This window comes from Tauraco erythrolophus, chromosome 5, assembly GCF_009769465.1.
Source record: "Tauraco erythrolophus isolate bTauEry1 chromosome 5, bTauEry1.pri, whole genome shotgun sequence".
NCBI classification, from domain to species: Eukaryota; Metazoa; Chordata; class Aves; order Musophagiformes; family Musophagidae; genus Tauraco; species Tauraco erythrolophus.
Genome location: NC_141469.1, coordinates 65957822 through 65983612, shown reverse-complemented (window position 1 = coordinate 65983612; position 25791 = coordinate 65957822). Strand labels below are relative to the sequence as shown.

The 25791-nt window shown below is 38.9% G+C and overlaps 2 protein-coding genes across 5 annotated transcripts in view; both read left to right on the top strand.

The window, feature by feature from the left end:
- Positions 1-12663, top strand: part of KLHL2 (kelch like family member 2) — a 61676-nt gene extending 49013 nt beyond the window's left edge. For 3 of the 4 annotated variants that reach the window (XM_086611469.1, XM_086611472.1, XM_086611471.1), the window contains 9 exons: positions 1237-1353; positions 2367-2516; positions 3319-3436; positions 4074-4271; positions 5035-5136; positions 6058-6186; positions 10452-10592; positions 10757-10900; positions 11554-12663. In XM_086611469.1, coding sequence (XP_086467595.1) covers positions 1237-1353; positions 2367-2516; positions 3319-3436; positions 4074-4271; positions 5035-5136; positions 6058-6186; positions 10452-10592; positions 10757-10900; positions 11554-11582 — 1128 coding nt within the window. In that variant the 3' untranslated portion in view covers positions 11583-12663. The remainder of the gene's footprint in view (positions 1-1236; positions 1354-2366; positions 2517-3318; positions 3437-4073; positions 4272-5034; positions 5137-6057; positions 6187-10451; positions 10593-10756; positions 10901-11553) is intronic. The other variant, XM_086611470.1, reaches the window with a different exon arrangement.
- Positions 12664-13952: 1289 nt separating this feature from the next.
- On the top strand, positions 13953-22882 carry MSMO1 (methylsterol monooxygenase 1). Its single transcript, XM_086611976.1, has 7 exons — positions 13953-13985; positions 14257-14338; positions 15602-15909; positions 17053-17201; positions 18091-18217; positions 20253-20407; positions 21941-22882. The coding sequence occupies exons 3-7, from the start codon at positions 15655-15657 to the stop codon at positions 22143-22145; spliced, it is 891 nt and encodes a 296-aa protein (XP_086468102.1). The 5' UTR covers positions 13953-13985; positions 14257-14338; positions 15602-15654; the 3' UTR covers positions 22146-22882.
- Positions 22883-25791: the final 2909 nt, after the last annotated feature.

Below are 25791 nucleotides of genomic sequence, written 5' to 3'. Positions count from 1 at the left end.
TTAATCTCAACTATTAGAAATCCTAAAGCTGTATTAAATCACATAACGCTTCATTATTTGAAAAAATGGAAACTAAGTTAAGTGGAAATTCCTTTTTATCTTCAAGCAGAACGAATAGGACACATGCTGTGAGTCATACACAGGAATATGGTTTACCAAGGGATAAATAACTCAAAAATAGTAGTTTGGAGAGCAAGTATATGCCATTTACTAACTTTAACATCAGCAGTCCCACAAAGGTATTAAAACTCTGTGTATTTGTGGGCTGTTTAGCCTCGCTGAACTGATTTGATTTGCAAGGCAGATGGCTAGGTAGCTTGCTATAACCAAACTTGAGTTTAGATGTGTTGGCTCACCTTTATCTAGAGATCTCAATTTTTAAAGCCATTTTTGAAACACCATGTTCTTCAGAGAGCCCAGTGTATCTCTTTGAACCTCTAATGGTTTTCAGGTCGTAGATGTATTAATTTTTGAATCCAGTTGTGATCAATTTAAACTATGTTGATTTTCTGTTTTCCAAGGGTATATAGTTGTGCTAACACCTCTGTTCAAATGAGGCTACACTGTATTCAAAAGCATGCTTGAGTACTGATTTGTAGGGCTAGGTAGTGTTTCATGTTGAAACCTTTTTGAAACTTTGAATCTAAGGACTATCTGCTTAAACCGCAACCAGCAAAGTCACGTTGCTGCTCCCATAATACCCTGAAGGTCCGGTTTTATCACTTTTCGATACGTGTCATGCTGCTTCTGTGGAGTGTAATTACAGTTTTAATGCTCTAGTGTATGACAGGCTGCTGTGCAATGGAGGAGAAACTAAGCTTGGGATCACTTCTCCTAGTAAGACTCAGTGATGATAAGTCATGAGAATGATGGTGTGGCGGGTCAGGTTTCCAAGGAAAAAAAGTATGAGGATTGTAATATCCCTGCTGTTGTGTTGTTTCTTTACCTAGCTTTATTGGATTTTCAGTATCAATGAAAACAGCGTGTGCATTTTGTTGATGTAGTGCAGCTGTCCTTGAAACACCAGTAGAGGAGTGATATAAAAAGAGGCTGGCTACTGTATCTTCAGAACTTTGTAGTGGGTAAACATGGAAATAACGGGAGCTGTAACTGCTGTCGTCTTTTCTCAAGTTAGGAATTTTAGTATAAGCAGAAACTGTTTTTGGAGGCACACTGATATTTTCATACTACTGAATTTGTAAGTCAAGGGACTCGCATTTGTTTGTTTCCTGGAAGGTGTTTGAAGCAGTGATAGCGTGGGTAAACCATGACAAAGATGTCAGGCAGGAGCTAATGGCACGCCTGATGGAGCATGTTCGGCTGCCTTTGCTTTCCCGCGAATATTTAGTTCAGGTAAGCAAAAAGGAATACTGGTTCTTCTGCATGTGAACATTTCAGTTTATTTTTTTTTTAATGCCAGATGGGTAATTTAAAAATTTAAACAGTGTAATGTAGTGTATTACCAATAATAAAAATAAACAGACAGCCACCATTACATCTGCACGTGCACGCACATCCAAGCACACAGAGGCAAATGAGGGATTGCCACGTAGAGGATATCATATATAAGTAATTTCTCTGTTTGGCTGACACTTGTCATGCTACGCTAGTAACTTGAATGATTTAATTAGCTGAGATCAAGTTAGCTTTAATTTTTTAGCTGATATTTTATACAATGCTTCTTTTCATAAGTGAATTTTAAATTTCAGAACTGAATCTATTGTTTAAGTTGGTTACAACTTGCTGATAAAGGAAACATTTCTTTACGTGGTTCAGATACAGTTTTTTCAAATTTTATAAGACCATTTTGAATATTTAGGTGTCAGGTCACATATTTAAAATTGAAAATATCAGTTTTCTGTTAGCATTGATTAGTAGGTGTAGTAGCAGGTTGGTAGGTGTTTGTTTTAGAAATTCTGGTTTTGTGATATGACTTTCCTCCACTACATGTGGGTTGGTTTGGGGGTTTTTGTTTTACTTTTGTGGGTTTTCATGTTTTTGTTTGCTGTTGTGATTTCTTATTGTTGTGGGGTGGTTTACTAGTTAAATTCTTCTTCCCTACTTCCCCCTTAGTGTTCTGTACTCTGTATTTGAAAAGACAAGAAGTGTGCTTGATTGTGAAGAAGTGATTTATCTTGCCTAACACTGTTTCTTCTAGTTACTAATTAGGAGAATCAACATTTTTTTTTTCAGTGATTGCATATTGCCATCACAAATTGGTGTCTAACTGTGGTTAAACTCCAATCTAAAAACTCAGATTAATCTGCATTTGTGTGATATAACACAGGCTTTATCACATTTCAGATTTATTGATGTTTTACTTCCTTAACATGCTCAGACCTTGTTAAACTTCTATTAATAAACAGAGAGTTGAAGAAGAAATATTGGTTAAGAACAGCAGCGCTTGTAAAGATTACCTCATTGAAGCTATGAAGTATCACTTGCTGCCAACTGAGCAACGAGCATTGATGAAAAGCACTCGAACGAAATTGAGAACACCCGCTAGCCTTCCAAAAGTAAGACCCCTTTTTTTCCAATGCACTTATTTCTTCAAATTCCATTTTAACAGATTTCATGAGAGCATGACTGTCACTCGGGGTATTCCAGGAAAACATTTGTACCAGAATTATTTATCACAAAAATATAACAAGTGATGAGCTTTATACTCCATACTGCTTGTGATATAGATGTTTTACTCTCTCATCTACACTCCTCCTGCCTACCCACCCCAAAACAAAAGCCAAAAAAAAAACCCCTAACAAAGACCGGTGCTTCTGAGTTGGGACATTCATTCAATTTTTAGCCAAATATAGTCTTTTGGTCATTTTAGAAGAAGACAACAGAAAAAACATCAAAAAATATCTTCTTTTCAATGAAGTAAAGGAATTGTCTCACAGTACTATTATGGCAACTGCAATAATAGATAGGAGATTCCATTCAGCACATTTAGCATGTTTCTTTCAAAGGAACCATGTAAGGCTGTTCTGTGATGGATGCTCCATTGAACATCATAGATGTTGAATTCTCATACCTGAGTTCAGAGTAGAATGTGAAGACACGGCACGATCTACCTAGACTCTAACTGCGTCCCGCTTTTCTATCTCAGATGTTTCCTCTGGATGTAATGATTACAAATTGCATGTGTTTTTGGAAAAAAAAAAAAGAATTTTGCCTAGTTTGCAAGACTCAAGTTTCTGGTTTAGGAGAACATCCTTTAATTATTTCTTGTATAGAAGCTTGTTTTATTTTTGAACACTTTTTTGATGTTCCAGGTGCTCTCATATATGCAAATAATTAATAAATATTATCTCCCTTTAGTTGATGATGGTCGTTGGAGGACAGGCACCAAAGGCAATTCGCAGTGTTGAATGCTATGATTTTAAAGAAGAACGCTGGCATCAGGTGGCTGAATTGCCTTCCAGAAGATGTAGAGCGGGTAAATGATGCCTAATTTTTTGTTGCAGTTGGTAATGCTTCAGAATTTAGGTGTCTGTCTAAAGCACCCCATGTTCTTTGGAACAGTACAGAAGATATTTATCTGAGAAGGGCTAAGCCTGGACTTCAGTGATCATCCTTAAAATTCAAATTACTTGCTAATCGGGAACAATACAAGTTTGATAACTTGATCTTAATTTGTGCTAAAGTTTGTAATCCCTGGAATAAACTACTTTATTACCTCGCATAGATACAGGGGATAAATAAATTTAAATATTACTGCATTATAATAATCAGTAATTTTACTATTAAAATACTCTCTTATTATTAAATGAGATGAAGAAGTGACCAACTGATACTAAAATATGAAATGTGATATTAAAGCAGCCAAAATGTCTAAGCAAGAAGAAATTCAGCAAGCATGATATTCGGAAGCATGAGCTATTAGTAACAAAACGGGTCAGAACTTCTGGTGCTTAATCTGAATGACGTGTGGCTCTAGGACACCGTCAAAAGCCAGATGGTGTAGTGAGTATGAAAGTTGTCACAAACCTGCATGCTCAGGACAGTACGGAAAAAACAATAATTGACAAAGAGACCAAAACGCTCATCTTTCCTCCTTGTTTTCCCTGCTCTAGGAATGGTGTACATGGGAGGCATGGTTTATGCTGTTGGTGGTTTCAATGGTTCTTTGAGAGTTCGCACAGTAGATTCCTATGATCCGGTGAAGGATCAGTGGACGAGTGTGGCTAATATGCAAGACAGGAGGAGCACACTGGGAGCTGCTGTATTAAATGGCCTTCTTTACGCTGTGGGAGGGTTTGACGGAAGTACAGGTATATTTGCCTTTATACACTGCTGATTAGCTTTGACTGCCCTTGGCGTAACTCTATCAGATTTGAATGTCTCTTTCCTGGTGGCTGTGATCAAACCAACCATGAGAGTAGCCTGGCATCTTGTGATGTGGAACGTGCTTTAGTAGTCGCATCCTTCTTCCTGAACAGTGGACTGTTTGCTCCCACCTAAGAGTTTAGGCTTGATGACTAGTGAATCTCTGACAAGTTGCCTTTTAGTATTCCTTCTATAGTCAGAGTCCTTAACTCATGAAAGATGTGAGCAGAAAAATTACCAGGTCTCTTTTGTCCTTTTTGCATATAGAATATATTTCTGCATTTTCATGTACTGTAAGTAGGATTACCAACAGCTTTCTCTGACCTGTGGGAAGGCTTTGGACGTAAACCGTTCGTTCTCTCCACAGGTGCATTAAACCATTTCTGCAGAGAAGATTCTTTTTCTTAATAACTGTTACTGAATCATATGTAGGAGAGAGTGTTATGACTTAATTAAAATGATAGAAAAAATATCCAGGGAAGAATTTTTCAGTTCTGTAAAAGCATTTATTAATCTGCCCGTTTTCAGACACCAAGAATTCTTTGACTGTAACTGGCTATCTAAAGGACATCAATTGTGCCTTTTGCACAGTAATTAAGTCCTTAAAAAGAAATAATTTGAAATTTCAGATATGAAGACTTTTCCAGAAGGTAGATGGTATGCTGCACCTAGGTTTATAGAAAAAATAATTTTATATCGTCTTCACAGGTTTATCGTCAGTAGAAGTTTACAACTTAAAGACTAATGAGTGGTTTCATGTAGCTCCAATGAACACAAGAAGAAGTAGTGTTGGTGTAGGTGTTGTTGGAGGTAAGTTGACAATTGATATTCAAAAGAAGGCAGGGAAATGCAGTCATTTAGCCTACTACCTTTTCTCACCTTTGAAAACATACTTCAGTTTTAGGTTTTTGCTCAACTGTGTAATTCAAACGGTATGAACAACACATAATCATCCTACTTGGTTTTGGCCAGCGTTTAGCATGTTTTCATTTTTTTTCAAAGCTTCAACTGTGCCCGAAGCCAGCTGAGGAAAAGCTTGCTAAGCATGCGTGCTCAAGGTTGCGCATGTCAGCAAAGCCAGAGAGCCCGATTACTCAAGTGATGACCTTATACATTGGTCTTCAGTGATGCAGCACTGCAGCATTGTCAGCTCTGTTATCTGTGGCTGACTTTGCTGGTTGTGCGCTGGCAATGATCTCAAGGACAGTGCCAGGAGATCTGCTGGCTTTTGAATCAGCTTGGTAGTGAATAGCCTGGATGTCGCTTGCACAATGCAGACCGGGCTGGCTCTTGGGTCTTAAAACAGTTTTAGATGGGTCTTTTTACTGCTGTTTCTGATCTGAAAATGCAGATTGTACAAGTAATATTCATCTGAATTTTCGATATATCTAGGAAGCCTATTTGTGAGCTTCCAGTGTTGGACACACTTGAATTAGCTTGCTTTTGAACAATTCCTAATTAAAAACAGGTAAAGTACCTTTGTATTTCAGCTAGGCAATTTAAAATCTTTTGACTCGCATTGTTCTTGTTAGATACTGGCTGCCTTTTACATCCTAAGAATGACAGCTATCGTGTGCTATCTTAAACTAATTATGAAGTAGAAACTCAATAACTGTCTGACAGGTACTGATTAGTAGCTAATTCAGAGAAGGATGACTTCTCCTCAGCCTGTGTACCAGCATAGTCTGTGTGCATTAGGAATTTGTGGGTTTCTGTTGGTTCCCCTCCTAGGGAAGCTGTATGCTGTTGGTGGCTACGATGGAGCGTCACGTCAGTGCCTTAGTTCAGTGGAATGCTATGATGCTAATACAAATGAGTGGAGCTATGTGGCAGAAATGAGCACTAGACGGAGTGGAGCAGGTGAGTGGACAAGAATCAACCATCCTGGTAAAACTGAAGCAAACTTGTGGTTTTAAAACGTGTCTAAAAATAAAAAAAGGTAAGCTAAAGTCTGTGTCTCATGGAATGTGTTAGATGGCTTAGATGGCTGAAATATTGCAGGTGATAAATACAAAACTGTCCTACAGAGTAAGATTTAGTCTGTTAATAGTAAATATCTGTTCTTGCTTTTTCATACTTTTCATATTCCTCCTCTTCCCATAGTTTCTGATGTTTTTAACCTGCAGAGTAATATGCATGGATTGTGACAATCAATTTAGTATCATCTAAATAGTGAAGTATCAAAATCTAGATGGCCAGGATGAAAAAATGTCATTTCTTCTAAGATGTCTCTTTGCCAGCATAGGGCTGATGTTTCTAATAGTGTTTTCAGGTTGACTTTAGTGTGAGTTGTGACTAGATTTCCACCTCTTTGGAGGACTTGTTCTGCTTTCTGATTCACTGCAGGAAATTTTGTCCTGGTTCATTCTTAAGTTTGTATTACTGGTTTCATCCTATTACTTTCCACTTATGTACCCTTTGTTTCATCTTCAGTAATTCTTCTCATCACCTGGTGTTTACATCCTTTGGATATGTATAGGCTACTATATATTATCCTTCCTTATCGTTTAGCCAAGGTATATCTATTTATTTCTTTATAATCTTAAAAATATTTTTTTTGTGGAATTTTTTTTCCCTGTCTTCTTTTGATTCTGAGTATGTATATTTCTCTTTAAAGACATCAAAAGTGCCTGTAGTATTCCACTTTTGTTTAATGAAATTGTGCTTCCACAACTCCAAATTGACTTTAGCATTTTCATTATCTATTTACTAAAATCTCACTTGCTGTTCACTGTCCTCTATTTGTCTTTTGGTATTTCAGGTTTTTTCAACTCGCAGAAGTTGTTTTATTTCTCTAGATGCATTCTCATGGACTTTTTGAAGTCAAATTACATGATATTATTTTTCTAGATTTATTTTTTCAGTTAAGTCACTTTTTTGCCAAGTACTCACTGGTGTTTAGCAACACCCTTCAAATATCTACTGGTGATTGCATTAATGTGCTTCATAATTGGAAGAGATGTTGCTACAAATAAAACTGGATGGAATTCTAGTATGTTCAGTAGATGATTAATAGATATCCCAACTTTTCATCTTGCCTTCCATTATTCTTTATTAACTCTGAACAGTTTTTAAGCTATATAATGGTGTTTAAATTATTTCAAAAGAAATATGAGTATTAAAATTATTACTAAAATGAAGGTATTTAGTTTGGAATACTTCCATTGTACCCTTACAAAATCAGCAAGTTGATATGTCTCTTATTGCTAAAAGTAGTGTTTTGATTCTGTTTCTGAACTAAAACTATGATGTTAATGAAGGAAACAAGATACTCTATCTTGAGAAAACATAGTTGTCTTGTGAAACTTTTAGTTACTCAGTCTGTGCATCTTGGAATTAAATTCTGGATTAAAAACTGGCCAGAGTTGCAGTAAGGGTAGTGTTAAATACTCCTGTCTAATATTGGCAAGTTTTGAGGAAAATATTATATAAAATGGGCAAATTACAAGTATCATTATAAAAACAAACAGTGTTGGTGGGTTGTGACAAAGCTTCATTTTGCAATCTGCCTGCACACTCAGTTTATCTTGGCTTTTTTTTTAAAAAAATACTGTTTTTGCAAATTATCATTGTGCTTGTAGCCTATTTATACACTAGATATTTTTAGATTTTTTTGAAAAAATATTGAATTACTTCTATGACTCTGAAATTTAGTACCTTAGACACTAACTACTGGGATCTTTCTGCCCCTCTCCTCTTTCCCCTTGTCCCAGAGTTCAGAACCATCTTTGTTTACTCAACTCTCTGCTGCCTTTTACCTTGTCCTTTGATTCAAAAGAACAAAACAAAACTACCAAACTTGGAGAGGAAATGGCAATGTAGCTAGTTATTTCAGACTCATATAATTAAGTAAAATAGTCAACATTCTTCTGTGCCACTCTGTTAAATACACAGAAAATTATATTTGTGCATGGGGGAGGAGTGGGTGAAAATGTGAAAATCGCGACTATTGATTTAGCTTGGCTATGGCAGCCAAATATCCAAAACCACCAGAACTGTTCCAACTGGCGATCAGTCCTGGTGGTGTTTTGGGTGGTAACTAAAGAGAATTTTGTTCCTGTATTAAACCTGTGATCTCTGGTCATCTCAAGGAACTTAAGCCCATCTCTTCTGTTCCTACTGCTTCAGCTTCATTCAAAAGCAACTTCAGAGGTTAACCCTCAGTTACTCTTCTTTAGTACAAACTGCTTCTCAGTTGATCAATATTGGGTAAGATCTGTTTCCAGCAACACACTGGGATGAGGAACTTCAGATCCAGATATAGGCCATTTGGGAGGGATGAGAGATATAAGACAGGGTCCTGAAAAATGGGCAGGAAAGAAAAATTAACAAAGAAAGGAGAACTCGGAAGACGGCAACAAGAGGATACAGACGGAAGGAGCAAGAAATAAGGTAGGACTTGGAAACTGGGGGTGGGATTAAGGGAAAATGAAGCACCAAAGAGGAATGGAGGATTTTAATAAAAATAAGAAGCTGTCAAACTAAAAATGGCAATGTGGCAGAGGAAAAACTCTTCACACTGAATAAGAAGGTCGGTAACTATACAGAAAGCCTGGGTGGGGGGCTTTGCATCACATCACATCACACACTCAAACTAAAAATCTTGGCCCTCCTTCTCGCTCTGTAATCTTTAATGCTACAACAGATGAATGTTGTATTATCCTATCTAATAAAGTGTGATTAGAGTGGGAGAAAGAAAAGCTGTCACACTATCCTGTGACATGATAGCTAGAAATAATAGCAATGAAAGAGGAATTACATTAACTGGGAAGGATATGGGGAAATGTTAGTAGTGAGTGTCACTGATAAAGCATTAGATAGCACGATTTATGAAGCAGTGTCTTATTAAGAAGCTATTTTTCAGGTTTGCAGTAGTGATTAACTCTTCCATGTTTCTTTCTCCTTTTCCTTTAATTATTAAAATCTGTCTTTTTAATAGAAAATTTAGTTATTTCAGCAGGAGTCATTTCTCTCCCCACATAGGAATGGCTCTTACATAAAATACTAGTGATATGTTTTCAAAGATATTTCAGCTGGCTATTAAAGTTTTAGTTTTGGTTTTTTTTTTAACCTAGCTTTTTTTTTTTCTCTGAAGGACATAACTGATCTTTTGCACTCATATTTGCTGTTTCCCTTTAATAAAGATTTTAAGCTTTGCCCTTTGCATGCAACTCTTTAAGAACTGTATTTCCAAATCTGTAACTCAGCTTTGAGTTTCATAATCTTAAATGTGACATATATTAGATTTCCCAGTGTACTTTCATAGTTGTGTTTTTTGAATCATCTTTATGGTCCATGCAAAAAACCCCTGCATTTCTGAAATCTATTATGTTTGCGTTCTAATAGTGCTTTATAAGGTCAAGGAATAAACACACAGACCTTCCTTTCTACTTCCCTTATTACCATTTTTTCAATATGTGCAGCCCAATTAGCAAGTAGATGTAGATTAGCTTTATTTATTCCTTCATCCCAAACTTAGAGATTGATAAACTTTTGTTGTAAAGGAGACCCTTTAATATCCTTTTGGATATTTTGACAGCTGAAGCTTGGTTCAAGGAAGTTTGGTGTTCTCCTCCAAATCTTGGAGGAGGAAGGTGCTCACTCTGTTTACTTTTGTTTCATATGTATGTTTACAAGGTATTCCAACACTTCAGTGGAAACATCCCTTTTGTATAATGTCTATCCATTCAGCTTTTATCCTCTGTACCGCACAGTTTTTCCTTTCTAAAAATTCACTTACGCTTTATCACCTTGTCAGATTTCTGTTATGCTGGCTGAGCATACTGTCTCATTTACTGTCACTTCTAATTAGTCCTAAATTTCAACAGTCCTCATTTTCCCACGCATCATTTTTCATCCAAAATTTTCTAAATCTTCTGTTGCAGAACAGCACTGGTCTTTGTATGCTGCAATATGGTAGATGGGCACGCAAGACATTTTGTCAGCGTCTTGCTGTAGTTACTGTCTTTACGCTTTAATGCATCTTGACCCAAATGTTTTCTGGAATAGTTCCTAACATTGACGGGACGAGGTGTTTATGTTAGTGGACATAATATTGGCTGTTTCTCCTTTGTGTCAGTCAAACCATTCTCTGGTTAATCTTGAGTATTTTCGTATGTTCACAGGTGTTGGTGTGTTAAACAATTTATTGTATGCAGTAGGTGGTCATGATGGTCCTTTGGTAAGAAAAAGCGTTGAGGTGTTCGATCCTGTCGCCAGTACGTGGAAGCAGGTTGCAGACATGAACATGTGCAGAAGAAATGCAGGTATATGCCATGATTACTTTAAAATGGCGGCAAAAATCATTTGGTGTAAATGACATCTTCCTGGATTTCTGCTGCTTTCATGATGTTGCGGAATAGAAACAATGCTTTTATGGGACGAACAAGCCAATTGCTAATTTTCATACTGGTTTCCTGTATTTTTTTAGGTGTTTGTGCTGTAAATGGTCTCTTGTATGTAGTTGGAGGAGATGATGGTTCCTGTAATTTATCAACAGTGGAATATTATAATCCAACAACTGATAAATGGACAGTTGTGTCATCTTGTATGAGCACAGGAAGGAGCTATGCAGGTAATGTATACAGTTGGGTTTTTTTTAACAGACTTTTTACAGTATAATAGCTAGGATAAGAAATTTGACAAAGCATCTAAAGAAAGTCCTGTCCAAGGTAAAACCTAACATACGAGAATGGGTATGAAGAATCTGATGGTATGTTTTGAATGATGACTTCAAACAATTATTCACTACAAGGAAAAAGATGGTATTAACCGTACTCAAGAGGAATTTAGCAGTGGTGAGTCAGAAAGATGATTCTGGTATGACCAGTCCTTTTTTAAACAGATTTATATCTCAATCTATGTGGGTCCAATCCTGAAGTTCTTTGGAATTTGATATTGAGAAAACAAGAGCTGTTTCAGGAATCTTTTCCTTCAAAAATTGCAGTTTCTCCAATGAGTTAAGCAAATGTTAAAGATATATTTCACTGATAACAAAATAACGTGAACTTGAGTAATGGCAAATTTTTTCAACTCAGAAATTTTCAGAACTTTGCACTGATTCAGACAACTTTCCGTTAGAAAGAAATTAGGGAAAATAGGAACACTGATGCTGGTGCAGAGTTTTTTGATGTTATGCTAGTTGCAAGGTATTGTATTAAAACTTGATTTTCGTAAGGTTTTTTTAAATATTACCTAAAGATTTATTCTTTTTTTTCCTCCTTCTAGGTGTTACAGTTATTGACAAACCATTATGATCAGTAAAGGGATTTTCAACTTGATTATGCACTAGAAGCAGTCTTCAACAAGTGTATTTGAAGTGACTGAGTATCTAAGCACTTCTCTACTTGTAGCTGCACCTTGAGTCACAGTGGAAGATGTGACTGTCTACAATTACAGATGACAGATGATGAAGATTACTCTAGGTAGAAGCAATGCGTAGGATTATTCTGCAGTTGAATGGAAGCTGATTGAATTTTTGAAGTCTAGTGGACCATTTCTTTTTTATTGCAAGGTCTTAAAAAAAAAAAGCCACTTTCAAAAGGACCGACTTATGTCAGTCATGACTGAGAAATGGATTGTCAGTGAAGAATGGTGTGTATTCTGGTGAAAGTAAATTTTTGTCTTATTTTTTCCAGAGACTAATAAATATATTTAAAGAAATGAACTGTCAAGTCTTCATAGTAGGTATTGAATCCCACCTCAGTAATTCAGCTGGCATGGGGTAAATGTTTCCTTTTATAAAACTTTTGTTACATAACTATAATATGTGCATATGTTTGTGTGAGCATCAGTTGCTTTCTATTGAAATTCTTCAAAACCTGATTTTACTATTTATAATTTGGCACAGTACTTTGAATATGCCAGTACGATGTTGTAAAACAGAGTTGTATTTTTTGATATGTAACAATGCTTAACACTACTAATTCCCACTGAAGGAGAGATCAGAGAAGATGTAACACTACTTGAACAGGTGTAATTTCGAGATCTTTTTAATAAAAATGTTGTCTGTACTTATGATTTTTTTTTTCTGTTCAATTTTGGTCACATTTAGATGTTACTTCTTTCTTAGCTTTTTATCCAAAAGGTGATTTGGCATGAAAATAACTGAAAATTTATAATGAATGTATGAAATTGCGTTGAACTTGCATGGTACTAAGGCTATTTATGCGTGTAACCTTAGCTTCTATTAGCTAATATCTGAATTTACTGTATGTGGCCATGCTTACAAAGCAGCTCATTTTTATTCGTTCTTGGATGGCCTCCTTTTAACATGACCAAAGTTATTGTCATATTTGAGACATTTTCTTCAAATAAAAGTTTGTACATTGTTTCCTAATGCCAACAAGTCGCTTAAAACTTGTGTTTCTCCATACAAGTCTCAAACCGAATAATCTTGACATCAGTGAAGAGTGTTGTTTTGGTCGATTTTTTTTTTTTTTTTTTTTTTTTTTGAGGGGGGAAGCTGGTGTTCTATAAATCTGAATGCAAGCAAGTTGAAAAGACTTATTAAGATTTAGGAACTAATCATGTATGTATCACTGGTTTGCTGCAGGTTTGTTTCTGAAAGCTTTGGTTTTCAGTTAGTTATGGTAGCGGCCACTTCTAAGTTCCAGTATGAAACTGTTTGAGCTGTGGATTTAGAGAGTAACATGATTTTTTTTTTTGGCAGATGCTGAAATGAAACGGATTGATTGCATTTTACTGTTGATATTCTACGACGCATTGTGTGGGTTTACACAGCGGGTTTCACTAGAAACGTTTTATTTGAATTGCACATTTCTGTTATTTGTAGCATTTTACCTGCGTGATACAAGCTCACCGAATGGGGTTCTGGTCTGTTCCTACCGTGACAACCTTGTGTTTCACTCCTTTTGCGTAGCTAAGCACGGAAAGCCGTGTGTAGGCACACGGACACCGCCCGTCCCCCGCCGCCGCAGGCTCGCTGCCCAAGCGCCAGTGCCGCCCTCCCTAAAACAGAAGACCACCGTGAGCCAGACCGCAGCCCCACCGTGCCGTGCTGCTCACGTCAAAGAGCCAACGCCGCTATACACGAAGCGTCAGGAGCGGCGCGGATGGAGGTAACGGGCAGCTGCCGCTCCTCTAGGGAACGATCGTCTCCTTCCTATGGGCCGCCACCGCCCCGTGGGCCGCGCCCTCACTTCCCCCCCTCCTGCCGCGATCGCATTTCTCGGCAGCGTCTGCAGGCGGTCGCGCCCAGGTCGGCGGTGGGGAGACGGGCGGCGGCTGCCGCCGGGAGCGGCGTCACGTACCGGCCCCGGGACGAGGGAAGGGCGGTGCCGCCGCCCGCCCCGCCCGCCTCTGCCCACCTGAGGTACCGGTCTCCTCCTCATCACGTCTTTGACGTCACGCGGCCTCCCTCCCGCCTCATTGGCCGCGCGCCGAGGTCTCACTATCCTCACTCCACCCCTTTAGCCAATCGGCGCGCGGGAGCTGCAGCTCCGTCCCGCCCCTCCTCACGCCTGACGCCGCCGCCGCCGCCAGGCAGCCAATGGGCGCCGCGCCTGGGGTTGCTGCGCGGCCAATGGGAGGGCGCGCTTCAGGACCCGGCGGCGCCGGCGGTTGTTATTGCTGCGAAGGGCGCTGCCGCCGCCGCTGCTGCTGCCGCCGCGGCGTGAGGGGCCGCCGCGCTCACCCAGGTGAGGGGCGCGCCGGGCCGCCGCCGGCGCAGGCGGAGGGTAGGGGAAGGTGGGCGGGCGGTCACGGCCTGGCCCGGCCCGGGGGTGTCTGTGCCGTTGCCGGCGTGCGGGCGCTCGGCTGGCTGTGAGGCTGCTCCCGGTGGCACCCCGGTACCGCGCGGCGCCGCGCCGGGCCTCTCCGGCATTCCCCTCGGGCATTCCCGTCGTCGGCCGGGGGGTGGCCGCTGCCGGCCGGCGGCATGTGCTAGGGTGTCTCTCCGCTTCCTCGCAGGGACTGGACGGGACGGACGAGCCTGACCGCAGGCGCAGCCTCGCTTCTGATCCCTCGGCTGGCCGGCTGCTTTGTCGGGAGGGTGAGTAGCCCTGCGTGTGCCCATGGCCTCAGGAGCTCGGGCTGTGAGCTCCCTGGGCGTCTGCTGCGATGTATTTACCGTTAATAAAATGGTATCGGCTATGATGTGCTTGCTGTTAATAAAAAACGGTGGCATCTCGGTGCTGTTGCCAAGAAAGAAAAATGGTAACTAATGCTGGGCACTGAGCTTGGTGTGTTATTTATGTCAGTCCTAGTCTGAGCGTATCATCTGGGGACTAATCAGCGTGATCTGGCCTGTGAATCGGAGTGGAAGATGGAGCTGTTAGAGGAGGTCCAGACGAGGGCCATGAAAGTGGTCAGAGGGCACAGTGCCTATGGAGAGAGTTTGAGAGAGCTGGGGTTTAGCCTGGAGAATGCTCCAGGGACACCTTGCTGCGGCCTTTCAGAGTATAAAGGGGGCTGATGAGAAAGATGGAGAAAGACTTTTTGCCAAGGCCTGTAGTAGCAAGCAAATGACAGTGGTTTTAAACTGCAAAAGAGTAGGTTTAGACTGGTCACCATAATGATGTGTTTTACGATGAGGGTGGTGAGGCACTGGAACAGGCTGCCCAGAGAAGCTGTGGATGCCCGTCCCTCTAAGTGCTCAAGGGCAGGTTGGACGGGACTTTGAGCAACCTGATCAAGTGAAAGACGTCCCTGCCCGTGGCAGGAGGGTTGGGCTAGATCACCTTTAGAGGTCCCTTACCACTCAAATCAACGAGCAGCCGACCCTGTGGAAACAACAGAAGTGCTGGGCACCTGTGAGAATGCTGCCTCTACGCTTTTGGGAGCTGTGATGAGAACTCCCTTACTTTTGGAAAAGCGGATTGCCTCAAGCCAGCTGCAGTCTAGAGGTAGTCTGCTGTGTTGGAGTAGTTTTGCAGGCATTCTGGCCCACAGCTATGAGAATAATGAGGCTGGATAATCAGTTCACAGTTAATTTGATTTCTAAATCTGGTTGCAACCTTTGTGTGCTCTTTATACAGAATACAATTATCCCGCAAAAGACTTCAGATAAAATTGCGTAATAATTAATACTTCTTTGTCCGTTTGCTCCCTTGGCCTAAACTTGAGAGCTGATTGCCTCTCAAATTGGTTTGCCTCTCAAAAACTAGTCTTAAGCATTGTTCTTTTACACTATTCTGTAGAAAAAGGATCTGTCTTTCCCTTCTCTTCCCTGGTTTTACTTGAAAACTAGGTAACAACTAAAATACGTAATATTTTTTTTTCCTGAAGGTTATTCAATTTTTCTCTAAATTTGCAGGTTACTTCGACAACTGTAGAAGAACTGTAATTGTGATGCTTTATGTTTGAACAATGGCAATGAACGACAGCGTTAATATCTTGAACTCTGCCTATCTGGCAGTGGAATATATAGACTCTTTAATGCCTGACAATCCCTTGCAGCAACCATTTAAAAATGCCTGGAATTATATGCTGGATAACTACACAAAGTTCCAGATTGCGACTTGGGGATCGCTTATAGTTCATGAAGCTTCATACTTCTTGCTCTGTGTACCTGGATTTGTCTTTCAGTTTATACCGTACATGCAAAAGTACAAAATTCAGCCGGTAAGACAAAAGTCGCAAAATACATGCTTCTTGATTTGTCTTTGAATATGTGAAGTAGAACATATAACTGCAGTATCCAAGTCTCCAGTTTATATGACCCTGTTTCCCCTTATCACTGTGGACATCCTGGAAGTGATAAAGCAAAATTACAATGTGTGCGAGGAGAGGAAGAGAAGTGGATTTTGGGGAAGGAAAGGAGTTGTTTCTGAGGGAGGCTATCCTTCCCGCCATAGTGGTATATAGAGAAAAAGGTTTGTCATTCCCCATGTTAGCAAATTTAATTTTTCTCCTTGTAAGCTTCTGTATCAGCAGAGGAAGGTACAGTAGAACAACAGCATCTGGTGGTAGAGATGTGTCTTGGTATTATGAAAGACTTACATGGTGTGCTTATTTAATAGCAAGTATCTCTTGTGAAGTATCTCCATGCACGCCCACTTGAAAGGATTTTGAAATAGTTTAACAATGGAGAAAGCTTAGGGTGGACTGCACATTCCTAATTGGTAGCAAAGGCACATCCAGTATCTAAAGATGATTGTTTTCCCCCAGTTCCTCGTAATTTAAATTGGAAATTAATAACACCAGCTTCTGAAATTACTACAGCAATTGTTAAAATACCTCCCTGCCAAAACTGGGTGTTTTCAAGACAACTTACTTCTTCACAAGCTTGTATCTTCAGCTTCTCTTTGTATGATTTTAGCTATGAAAATAGCTAAAATCATACAAAGCTATGAAAAAAAATCATACAAAGAAAAAAATCATACGAAGCTATGAAAATAGCTAAAATCTGTGGTGTGAAGAAGAAAAATCTCGATTTGTGTTAGACTATGGGATATGAAACGTTCCTGCTAATTACAAACATTGAAATAACAAGAATAGTTGCCAGGGCTGACTGGCAAAGACAACCTCTGTTAAGAGAGACTTACTTCAAATTTTACGGGCAACTAGCTTAGAAAAACGAGGTTGGTTTTCATCAAATTGAATCCAACCCCATGTGATTTGTATTGCCTGAGTTAATTTGTGTTATTGGAGAACGTGCTATCTGTCTTCCAAGGTGAAATGAAACTGCCTCCAAGTAATTTTTGCACTTCAGTTATGTGTGATAGAAGTATGTTAATGCAACTGATTCTTTTTGCTTTTTCTTAGGATAAACCAGAAACATGGGAAAAACAGTGGAAGTGTTTCAAAACACTCCTCTTCAATCACTTTTTCATTCAACTTCCTCTGATTTGTGGCACTTACTACTTCACAGAATATTTTAACATCCCGTATGAGTGGGATGAGATGCCTAGATGGTAGGTAGATTTTTCTCCTATGTTGATGCTGAGTTACGTACAGTTGGAGACAGAATATTTAACATTGTCATCAACTCTAATACACAGTTATTTTTTTTCAATGTAAACTGTATTTGTTAATCATGCTTCTGTTGATGCTTAATGGTATAAAAGATAATTAGATCTTTCTAGTTTTTTTTTTTTTTTCCTTAAATGGCCCCTAATTGTTCTGATTCTTAGAAGAAGGGAGGATTAGGAGGGAGTTTATGGAAGCAAAGCAAGATTCGTGATGATGTGGGTTAAATATTGAACTTTCTAGGTTTTTTTTAATTCAATGTTTTTTGTTTCCTCCTAAGTGTTTCTTCCCTCCACCTTGTTTTGAATCACAGCAGCAGTGTGTTCCTCAAGGGAGAGAATGTACCACCTGCTTCACATCCTACTTTTTTGCACTAAACTGATAGGCTTTTAAACAAAACAGAATTAGTTATAAATGCCGTTTTGTTTTGTTTTGTTTTTTCTGACAGCCATTCTTTACAACGGAAGCTCATGTTTCTTGGGAAATTTCTTCTCTGTCTGATTTAGATAGCTGATGAAGCTCTGTGGTTTTTTATATCTACATCTTACACAGTCTACAATGTCCTTTATGGACTGTAAAATTGAAGTGATGGTTTGTTATACTGTGTGCTAATTCACTTCAGCATATCAACAGATGAGCTGATAGGTACAAGGACTAATGTGCTTAGCAATTAATATTTTTAGTATGTTAAAAAGGTAATGTCAATGCACTGTTTTTCAATCCGTAACATACATAAACATTTCCCATCCTTACTAGCATATAAACTATTTTTCTTTCAGGATTATCTGTTTCCTAGTATATTCTATAAACTAATAGCTCTTCTGCTTTTTAAAGGTATGTTCTGGTTGCCCAGTGTTTTGGATGTGCAGTGATTGAGGATGCCTGGCACTATTTCCTGCATAGATTGCTGCATCACAAGAGGATATACAAGTATATCCATAAAGTTCACCATGAATTTGTTGTATGTATTCCTCGATATTTTTTTTTCTAATAGTTTTTAGTGTATGCAGTTTCATACAACTTAAAGGCCTTAAGAAGTTGCATCCCTCTGACAGTGGGATAGGTGTCTTTTCTTGGGCTTTTTGTCAAGAAAAGTCATCCATTTTGTTTCTGAAAACACCTCCTGTAATTTTATTTCATTTACTGGGAATGAAAAGTCACTCGACTTTTGAAGTTTGGTCATATCTGTTGAGCTAGGTGAAAGCAAGCTTTTAAAAGTGTGTTACATGCTTGCTTGATAGGGGAGGAGGAAATGGTAGGTTTCTGGTTTTGATTGTTCATCAGTTCCCCACCACATAGGGTGTTATCCGGGCCTCGGTGTGTGCCCCGTGTATATGACTTAGGGAAGGGTTATAGCTTTGGATATGGGCCTCTGGAAGCAGTATAGCTGGTTGTGTGATACTGCATGGAGAGCACAGTGCAGTACAGAGATATTTCCAGTGGTTCTGCGTTTAGCCTTGTTGGAGCTGACGTTGAGCACGAGGTAATGAGCTGTGCTTGACTGCAGGTGACACTGTTCTGTGCTGGGTAAGGTCCAGCAGTGCTTGCACCTTATCATTGGTACAGCCGTGTTTAGATGGCACTGCCTGTAGATCACAGAAATTGGTGTTACGGTGTTTGTGTTCTGCTGTGTTTCATCCTGTGCTGTGCCCGAGGTAAACTGCAAGCTGCTGTGTCTGGGGTGGTTTATACAGGCTGCAATAGTAGAGAAGCTTGGTATTAATTGATGCGTGCGTGTGTACGTACATCAGCAGAACAGCCGCCGCAGTTTTACATGGCAGCCCCACAGGAGCAGCTTCTGGCTGTTGCAGAAGAGAAGGCTCTGGGGTGATCTTATTGCAGCCTTCCAGTACTTAAAGGGGGCCTACAGGAAACCTGGAGAGGGACTTTTTACAAGGGCGTGTAGTGATAGGACAAGGGGCAATGGATTTAAACTGAAAGAGGGCAGATTTAGATTAGATATAAGGAAGAAATTTTTCACTCTGAGGGTGGTGAGGCACTGGAACAGGTTGCCCAGAGAAGTCATAGGTGCCCCATCCCTGGAAGTGTTCGAGGCCAGGTTGGATGAGGTTTTGGGCAACCTGGTGTAGTGGAGGGTTTCCCTGCCCATGGCAGGGGGCTTGGAACTAGATGATCTTTGAGGTTCCTTCCAACCCAAACCATTCTATGATTCTTGAGTGGTTAGCAGTTCACACGGAGGTGATCTGTAGGCTAATGGCTGTTTCACTAAAAACTTTACCTGATACTAAACGGTGGCAATTTTAAAATCGCCCCTAAACCAAAGTGGACTTTATGTTTTTCTGATAATCAAAGAGATAACTTTGAGCATTAGGTTAAAATTTTTTAAATTAGTATCTTTCTTTGGTGGTCCACTTTTGAAAAATATCTATGGAATTTTTTTTTATAAACCAAGTGTAGGAGTGACTGGGAGTTGTGTGTGTTTGCACATATATTAAAAAAATATATATAAAGAAAAAATATTTCAATCTCGTAATAGTATCTGAACAGTAAGAATTTATCTTAAAAATTGTGAAAGATGAGGGGGGCTTTTAAATTATTTTAAAAATAAATTTCTAAGTGAATCTTGACTCTGAGAATATTTTGGCTTCCTCCTTCTGCTTCCAAGACTGGATGTGTAGCAAAGCTGATAGGAGCTTCCCAAACACTTTTAATATTCCTGAAATAGTGCTTTGGCCTCGGGTAATGGTAAGCCTAAATAAAAGTTTTCAACTTTTGAAGAAGTAGTGAAGTGTTTGGAATCACTAATGGAGTCCTTATGACCTTGAAATACTGTTTCTGTAACGAGGCGCTGAACAGCTGTGTTCAGGCCTTTGCTTAGTCAGACCATTTCCTTTAGCCACAACATCATTCTGTTTTTCTTCTTGTAGTCTTGTGGGGTAATGGAAAGGGGAGAGTACCACAAAATGGTGATTCTGTTTTTGAGGTATATAACATTGAAAATGATGACTGTTTTCCTGTCTGTTATCTTTTTCTAGTCTCCATTTGGTATGCAAGCAGAATATGCACATCCTTTGGAAACACTTATCCTTGGAACTGGCTTTTTTATTGGAATTGTTGTGTTTTGTAACCATGTGATTCTTCTGTGGGCATGGGTAATATGTCGCTTGATGGAAACCATTGACGTACACAGGTGAGTTCCTCATTGCTTTTTAATAATTGTTTTTTCTCTTCTCCCTAAGTCTGTCTTAAACTTAACCTGTCTTTCACTGAGTTTTATTGTTTATTTTGTGCTGAAATACTTTTGTGCATCTTGCAAAGAATGTCACAACCTGAACAGTTAACACTGTTTTCTGTTTCGAGGTAGTGTTAGTAGGAAATTGTGCTGATTAGAAGAGTGCAGACTGTCAGCTAGAGCATCTCGAGGGTTTCTGAAGCTAGGTGCCTCATTAGGATGTCTGGCCCTTGATATTTGGTATACAAGTGACCTTATGCTTATTGGAACACCAAAAATCAATTACAAAATATGATATTCTAGCCAGGAGTTCTTTCCATTTAATACTTTGTCAGCCAGTTTTCCTGGACAAGAGGAACTTTAGGCTATAGAACTGCTGACTGTCTTATTTATAAGTAAATAAAACCTATTTATTTATTTAAGGTAGATACAAAGGGCAAGACTTCTTGTCTCTGTAGTATAACTGGCTTCTTTCAAATTTGGCTCTGAAATGCTATTGCAAATCCCAGTAGGCTTAGTTGGGTTCATCTGCAAATGAATAAACTTTCCTTTCCTGTGTTTGAGAGGAAGGGGAAAGTCAGAGTTCATATTTGAAATGCTAGTGTTACACTTGACCTTGTATCTATAACTATATTATGAAGCATATAATGTCTTACTGCAAGCTGAGTGCCAAGAGTTTTAGTGGAACATGAGCTACCAGCCAGCTCATTGTACACATCATTGCTGGTTTAGTCATAAAACTAAAACTTGTTTGGTTGTAGACTGGGAATTATATCCTGTGACAGATCATAAAGTAATTGATGCAAAATATCAGTCCTCTTTGGTAATTATCACTTTAGCTTGTGGTGCACGTGAGGTGTTTATAACAAATTACCTTGCGTTCTCTCCACTAGGTGGTGGTAAGATGCTTTCCAGTACTGCTAAGAAAGAGAGTTGAAGTCCCTCCAAAACCAAACTGTTAGGGTTTTAATATTACTTTAATTGTGTATTTTGAATTTTAAACATTTTAAGAATTTGAATTAAGCTGAAAATAAGAGTAGAAATACTACAATTGTAGTCGATTTGAGATGCTGTTTGATGAGCAGCCGAGCTGATGTTCATAGCTTGTCACTGAAAGGTAGTGTTATTTCTTGTTCCTCCTTCCTAACATTGCTCTTGAGTCAGTTAAAGCTGCTAAACCAGCAAGAAGTCAGCCACTGTGATTTTTTAGATCACTTGCTTAAATGTTTTTGTGTTGCCTAATAAGCTGAGCTGAAAAGATCAGCAAGTGCCAAGGCCATTGTGGGACAGTTTACAGAAGTGTTTGGCTGGGATAGGAGGGATCTTGTTTTCCTAGTAAGCCAGTGTTACAGTGATTACCTCAGGGCCTTAAAATACCAAGAAAATATTTTAATTTTATAAAACCAACAAATTAGTGTCTATATTTTGGGGTTTCTATCTGGGAAAATTCCTCGCTATAATTGCTTTTCTTCTTTTCCCCCTCCCCTGTAGTGGCTACGATGTTCCGCTGAACCCTCTGCATTTGGTGCCTTTCTACGCTGGGGCCCGTTTTCACGATTTCCATCACATGAACTTTATTGGCAATTATGCCTCAACCTTCACGTGGTGGGACAGAATCTTTGGTACAGACTCTCAGTTCATTGCCTATCAAGAAAAAGAGAAGAAGCAAAAACTTGTAACGAAGAAGGCTAACTAAATTTCCAGTGTAAAAATTCTGATGCTAATATTGGTAGTCAACTTTTGCTTTTCTGTAAAGCAAAATAGTGATTGGATGTTAAGTATAAATCTTGTTCCTTGGCTACTAAGTGGTAGGGGAAAATGGCTAATTACACTGCAGTATCTTCCTAATGGGAATGCTTTCTATTTTGTATGTAAGTACTGCATATATTTTAACTACAGATTTAAAGATAATGCAAAAAAAACCTGAGATGACTTGTCTCTTTTTTTTTTTAATAAAAAAAAATGTTCAATTTTATCTTTAACATTGTCCACTTTGGATCCACTGAAATTGGACATAGGTTTTTAAAATATATATTATTAAATTTGTAATATCAAATAGCAGAAGATATTAACTGGTGTCAGCACTGTATTATTTAAATTTTGGGTAAAAGTTGCTTAAAACCAAAACATCTGCAATAGGAAGCTTGGACAGGCCATTTGCACACTGGATAATGCAAACTGGTAATAACAGAATATCTGGCTAAACATGAGTTAGCAGAGACATTCCTGATCTAGATTTACTATGTTATTTTAGATTACAGGTAAAAAGAATAGAATTTTTTTTATTTGAAGAAACTGTTTTTTGCTGCTCTTTTGAAGTTGGTCTGTCAGTGTATTTAGCATTTACATTACATTCTTCTCTGTGTGTTGTAATTTGCTGAACTGACTTGTTGCTCTATTTGCACTTGTGACTGATGAAATAAATGTGATTTGGTTTGATGTGTGTATTACACCTTTCATATACTTTTTAGTACAAAGCTGTGATAAAAAACAAGTAGGATATAGTGCCATACTCTGTTCTTCTCTTTAATGAAAAAGCATTATTGCTGTTAGTATGGTCTACAACAGTTCTGTCTGTTAAACTACTTACAGAGACAGCAGTAAGAAATGGAGATGGAGAATATCTTGCAAATTCTGCTGGTTTGCGTTCTGAAGGATTTGGATACATAGCTACTCCGTGTAGCAGCAACTTTTGGGCCAAGTGCGTTCTTGAGTTAAGCTACAGCTTTCACAAACTAGAATCTCAAAAGCTGCCACTTGAGTTGTACTAGTAATAGAAGCAGTGGTCTAATATTGTTGAATCTACTCTAAATATTAAATGTCTGTGCAGGAAATAACAGCGGAAGTATTTAAGAAGAGCTTAAACCTTTATAAAGATCTTGCACTTTGTATTTTAATGTCAAATGCTCTTCAGATGTCAAATATCCCTTTGTCTACCCTGTAAGTCCTTTAGAGATGCTGACAGTGTTTTGCTCACTCAAGACCGCCTGAATTTTCATGCTGCTGCCCATGCAATCTGGTGTAATACTTGAAGCAGGCACTCCTGTGAAAGTGCAGATGAGATCAGGCATCTAACAAAACGCCAAAGCATTGGTGACATTCAGAAATGACTCAAATATTACTTGAGATGTGGGAGTGGTTCAGATTTCTCTTCTGCGTGTGTTTTGTAGAAGCTTTTACTTCTCTGTCTGTATCCCCATTGAAATTTGGTGTTCTTCCTCTTTCCCCTTCCCTCTAAGAGGAAGTAAAACTACTTGACTGTGGCAGGTGAATGGAAGCTGAAACCCCTATATTGCTCATTTTTTAGCAAGGACTGGTACTTAAGACTTGCTGAATACACACTATGTGCTGCTAGACTGAACTCTCCATGGTGGAAGCGACCTCTTTAATCAGATTTCAAAGCTGGCCATTATCCTCTTTGCTTTGCCAACTCCCACTCTCGTCCCGCAGCTGCAGCTATCCTTAGCTTTACTTTACTGAACCCCTAGCCTAAAAATACAAAGGGCTTTTAGTGCTTCTGATTTTCCCTGTGTACATGAGTCTATTCACTGGTTCTCAGCCCGCTGATTTGTGCACTGTCGCGAAATTGTGGACAGCTGTGAGTCAGTTGCTTAAATGCTGCAGTAAAGGTATTTGTAAGAGGTCGGTGTCTCCAGCTATCGGAGAGCTCAATCGGAGCACTAGAAGTTTGACAGAGTGACTTACAAAGTTCCAATGTATATTCTGTTCTTCAAGAGGTTTTGAAAATAAGGAATGTAATTTTAACACATTACTTATGCCATCTTTTTAGGTCGTGTGCATGGGTGTGTTTTTTGTTTTCTTTGTTCATGACTTGAATCTGTATTTTTCTGACACTCATTGCTATTTCAGTTTTTTGGGTTATTTCATGTACATCCTTAGCATACAATGTGATCACATCATTGCTTTTGATTCTCTTTCTTTAACAAATCCCTAGAGAATTATGCAAGCTGTGGTTTACAAATCTCTCTTTTGCTGAAAATATGTGCCCACTGGACCTTTCTTAACACAGGAACTTGAATTTGAAAACCACGGGTTTGTTTTGCTGCAGGACTCAGGTAGACTCTCATTTTACTGCCACTCAACCACCTTCTCAAATGCAGGACCTTGTATTTATTACTGAACACGATGCTGGCTAGTATATGACCTACCTCATTACCATGTATCTTTTAGGCATATGAAGAACTGTGTTAGGCAAATACATTTTTGAGGTTTTAGGCCTTTATTAAATGAGACTCCATGGATTTTTTTTTATTTTCCCCCATATTTAGTGAGGAGACTATAGAGTATATGTACTAATAAAAACTAAGAGGTTTTTGGGTAATAAAAAAAAAGGAAGCAACATACATGTGGCAGTTTTCGGCTTTTCACGAGGCACGACAAAACCTTACACAATCTGTTGTCCTTTATCCTCTTTAGCAAGGAGACAGATTTAACTCTTAAAAGTGGTGGGATAGGGAAATAAGTGGAGGAGCAACAGTTTCCACAATTTAATCTTTTCCTGAAAGTCCAGTTTAGTTTAAGTAAGGCTCATCTGTGAGAAAGAACAGCTTGTACTGTCCCTTAGGATAAGACAATAATTAAGTCCCATGAAAGCAATGAATTAATTTCTTGGGATTTGTGTCATAAAACCATGGAAACTTGAAAAGTATAAAAAATTGTTAAGATTAGGATTGCAAAATATCACCTGCATTTGGCTGCTGCTGTGAAATACTAAATAAAGAGGTTCATGTTACACTTGCAGCACAGCTTCCCAGAAAATAGTAATGATTGATATTATTATTATATTTGTAGATTATATGACTTCATTTATTTTCCTCGCTGAGTTTATAATAAATGACTACTGAGTGTTCTAAGATAACTTTAAAGAAAAATGTGATAAGTTTCTAGATTTTTAACGTTCATTTTTATTGAGAAATTACATTATTGAAACCAACATTATGGCTACAGATAGTTATTGCTAACTACAGTGTCTGGTTCATTGCCTCCAAATCTCCATCCCCATTACTGCTGCCTCTCTCTCTGTGTCAGCTGCAGCCTCCTGGTATGTCTCAGCCATTGAAACCTGTAACTGGCAGGTCCAGGGAGAAGGCAAATTTTGCCGTTCATTCTTGCTATGATTTTCTATCTGCAAAGGTAATAAACACAGCAGTCAAATCACTTTTCAATTGTATTTTCCACCAGCTAACCAAATTGTATCATGTCTTCTGCAGAAAGGCATCTTCTCTATTTCTCAAATTGCTTTTGTGACTTGTTTCTGAATTTTCAGTGTCTTGTTTCTGCTGTAGGTATCAGGAGTGCATGTCCAGATCATTCTCTTATAT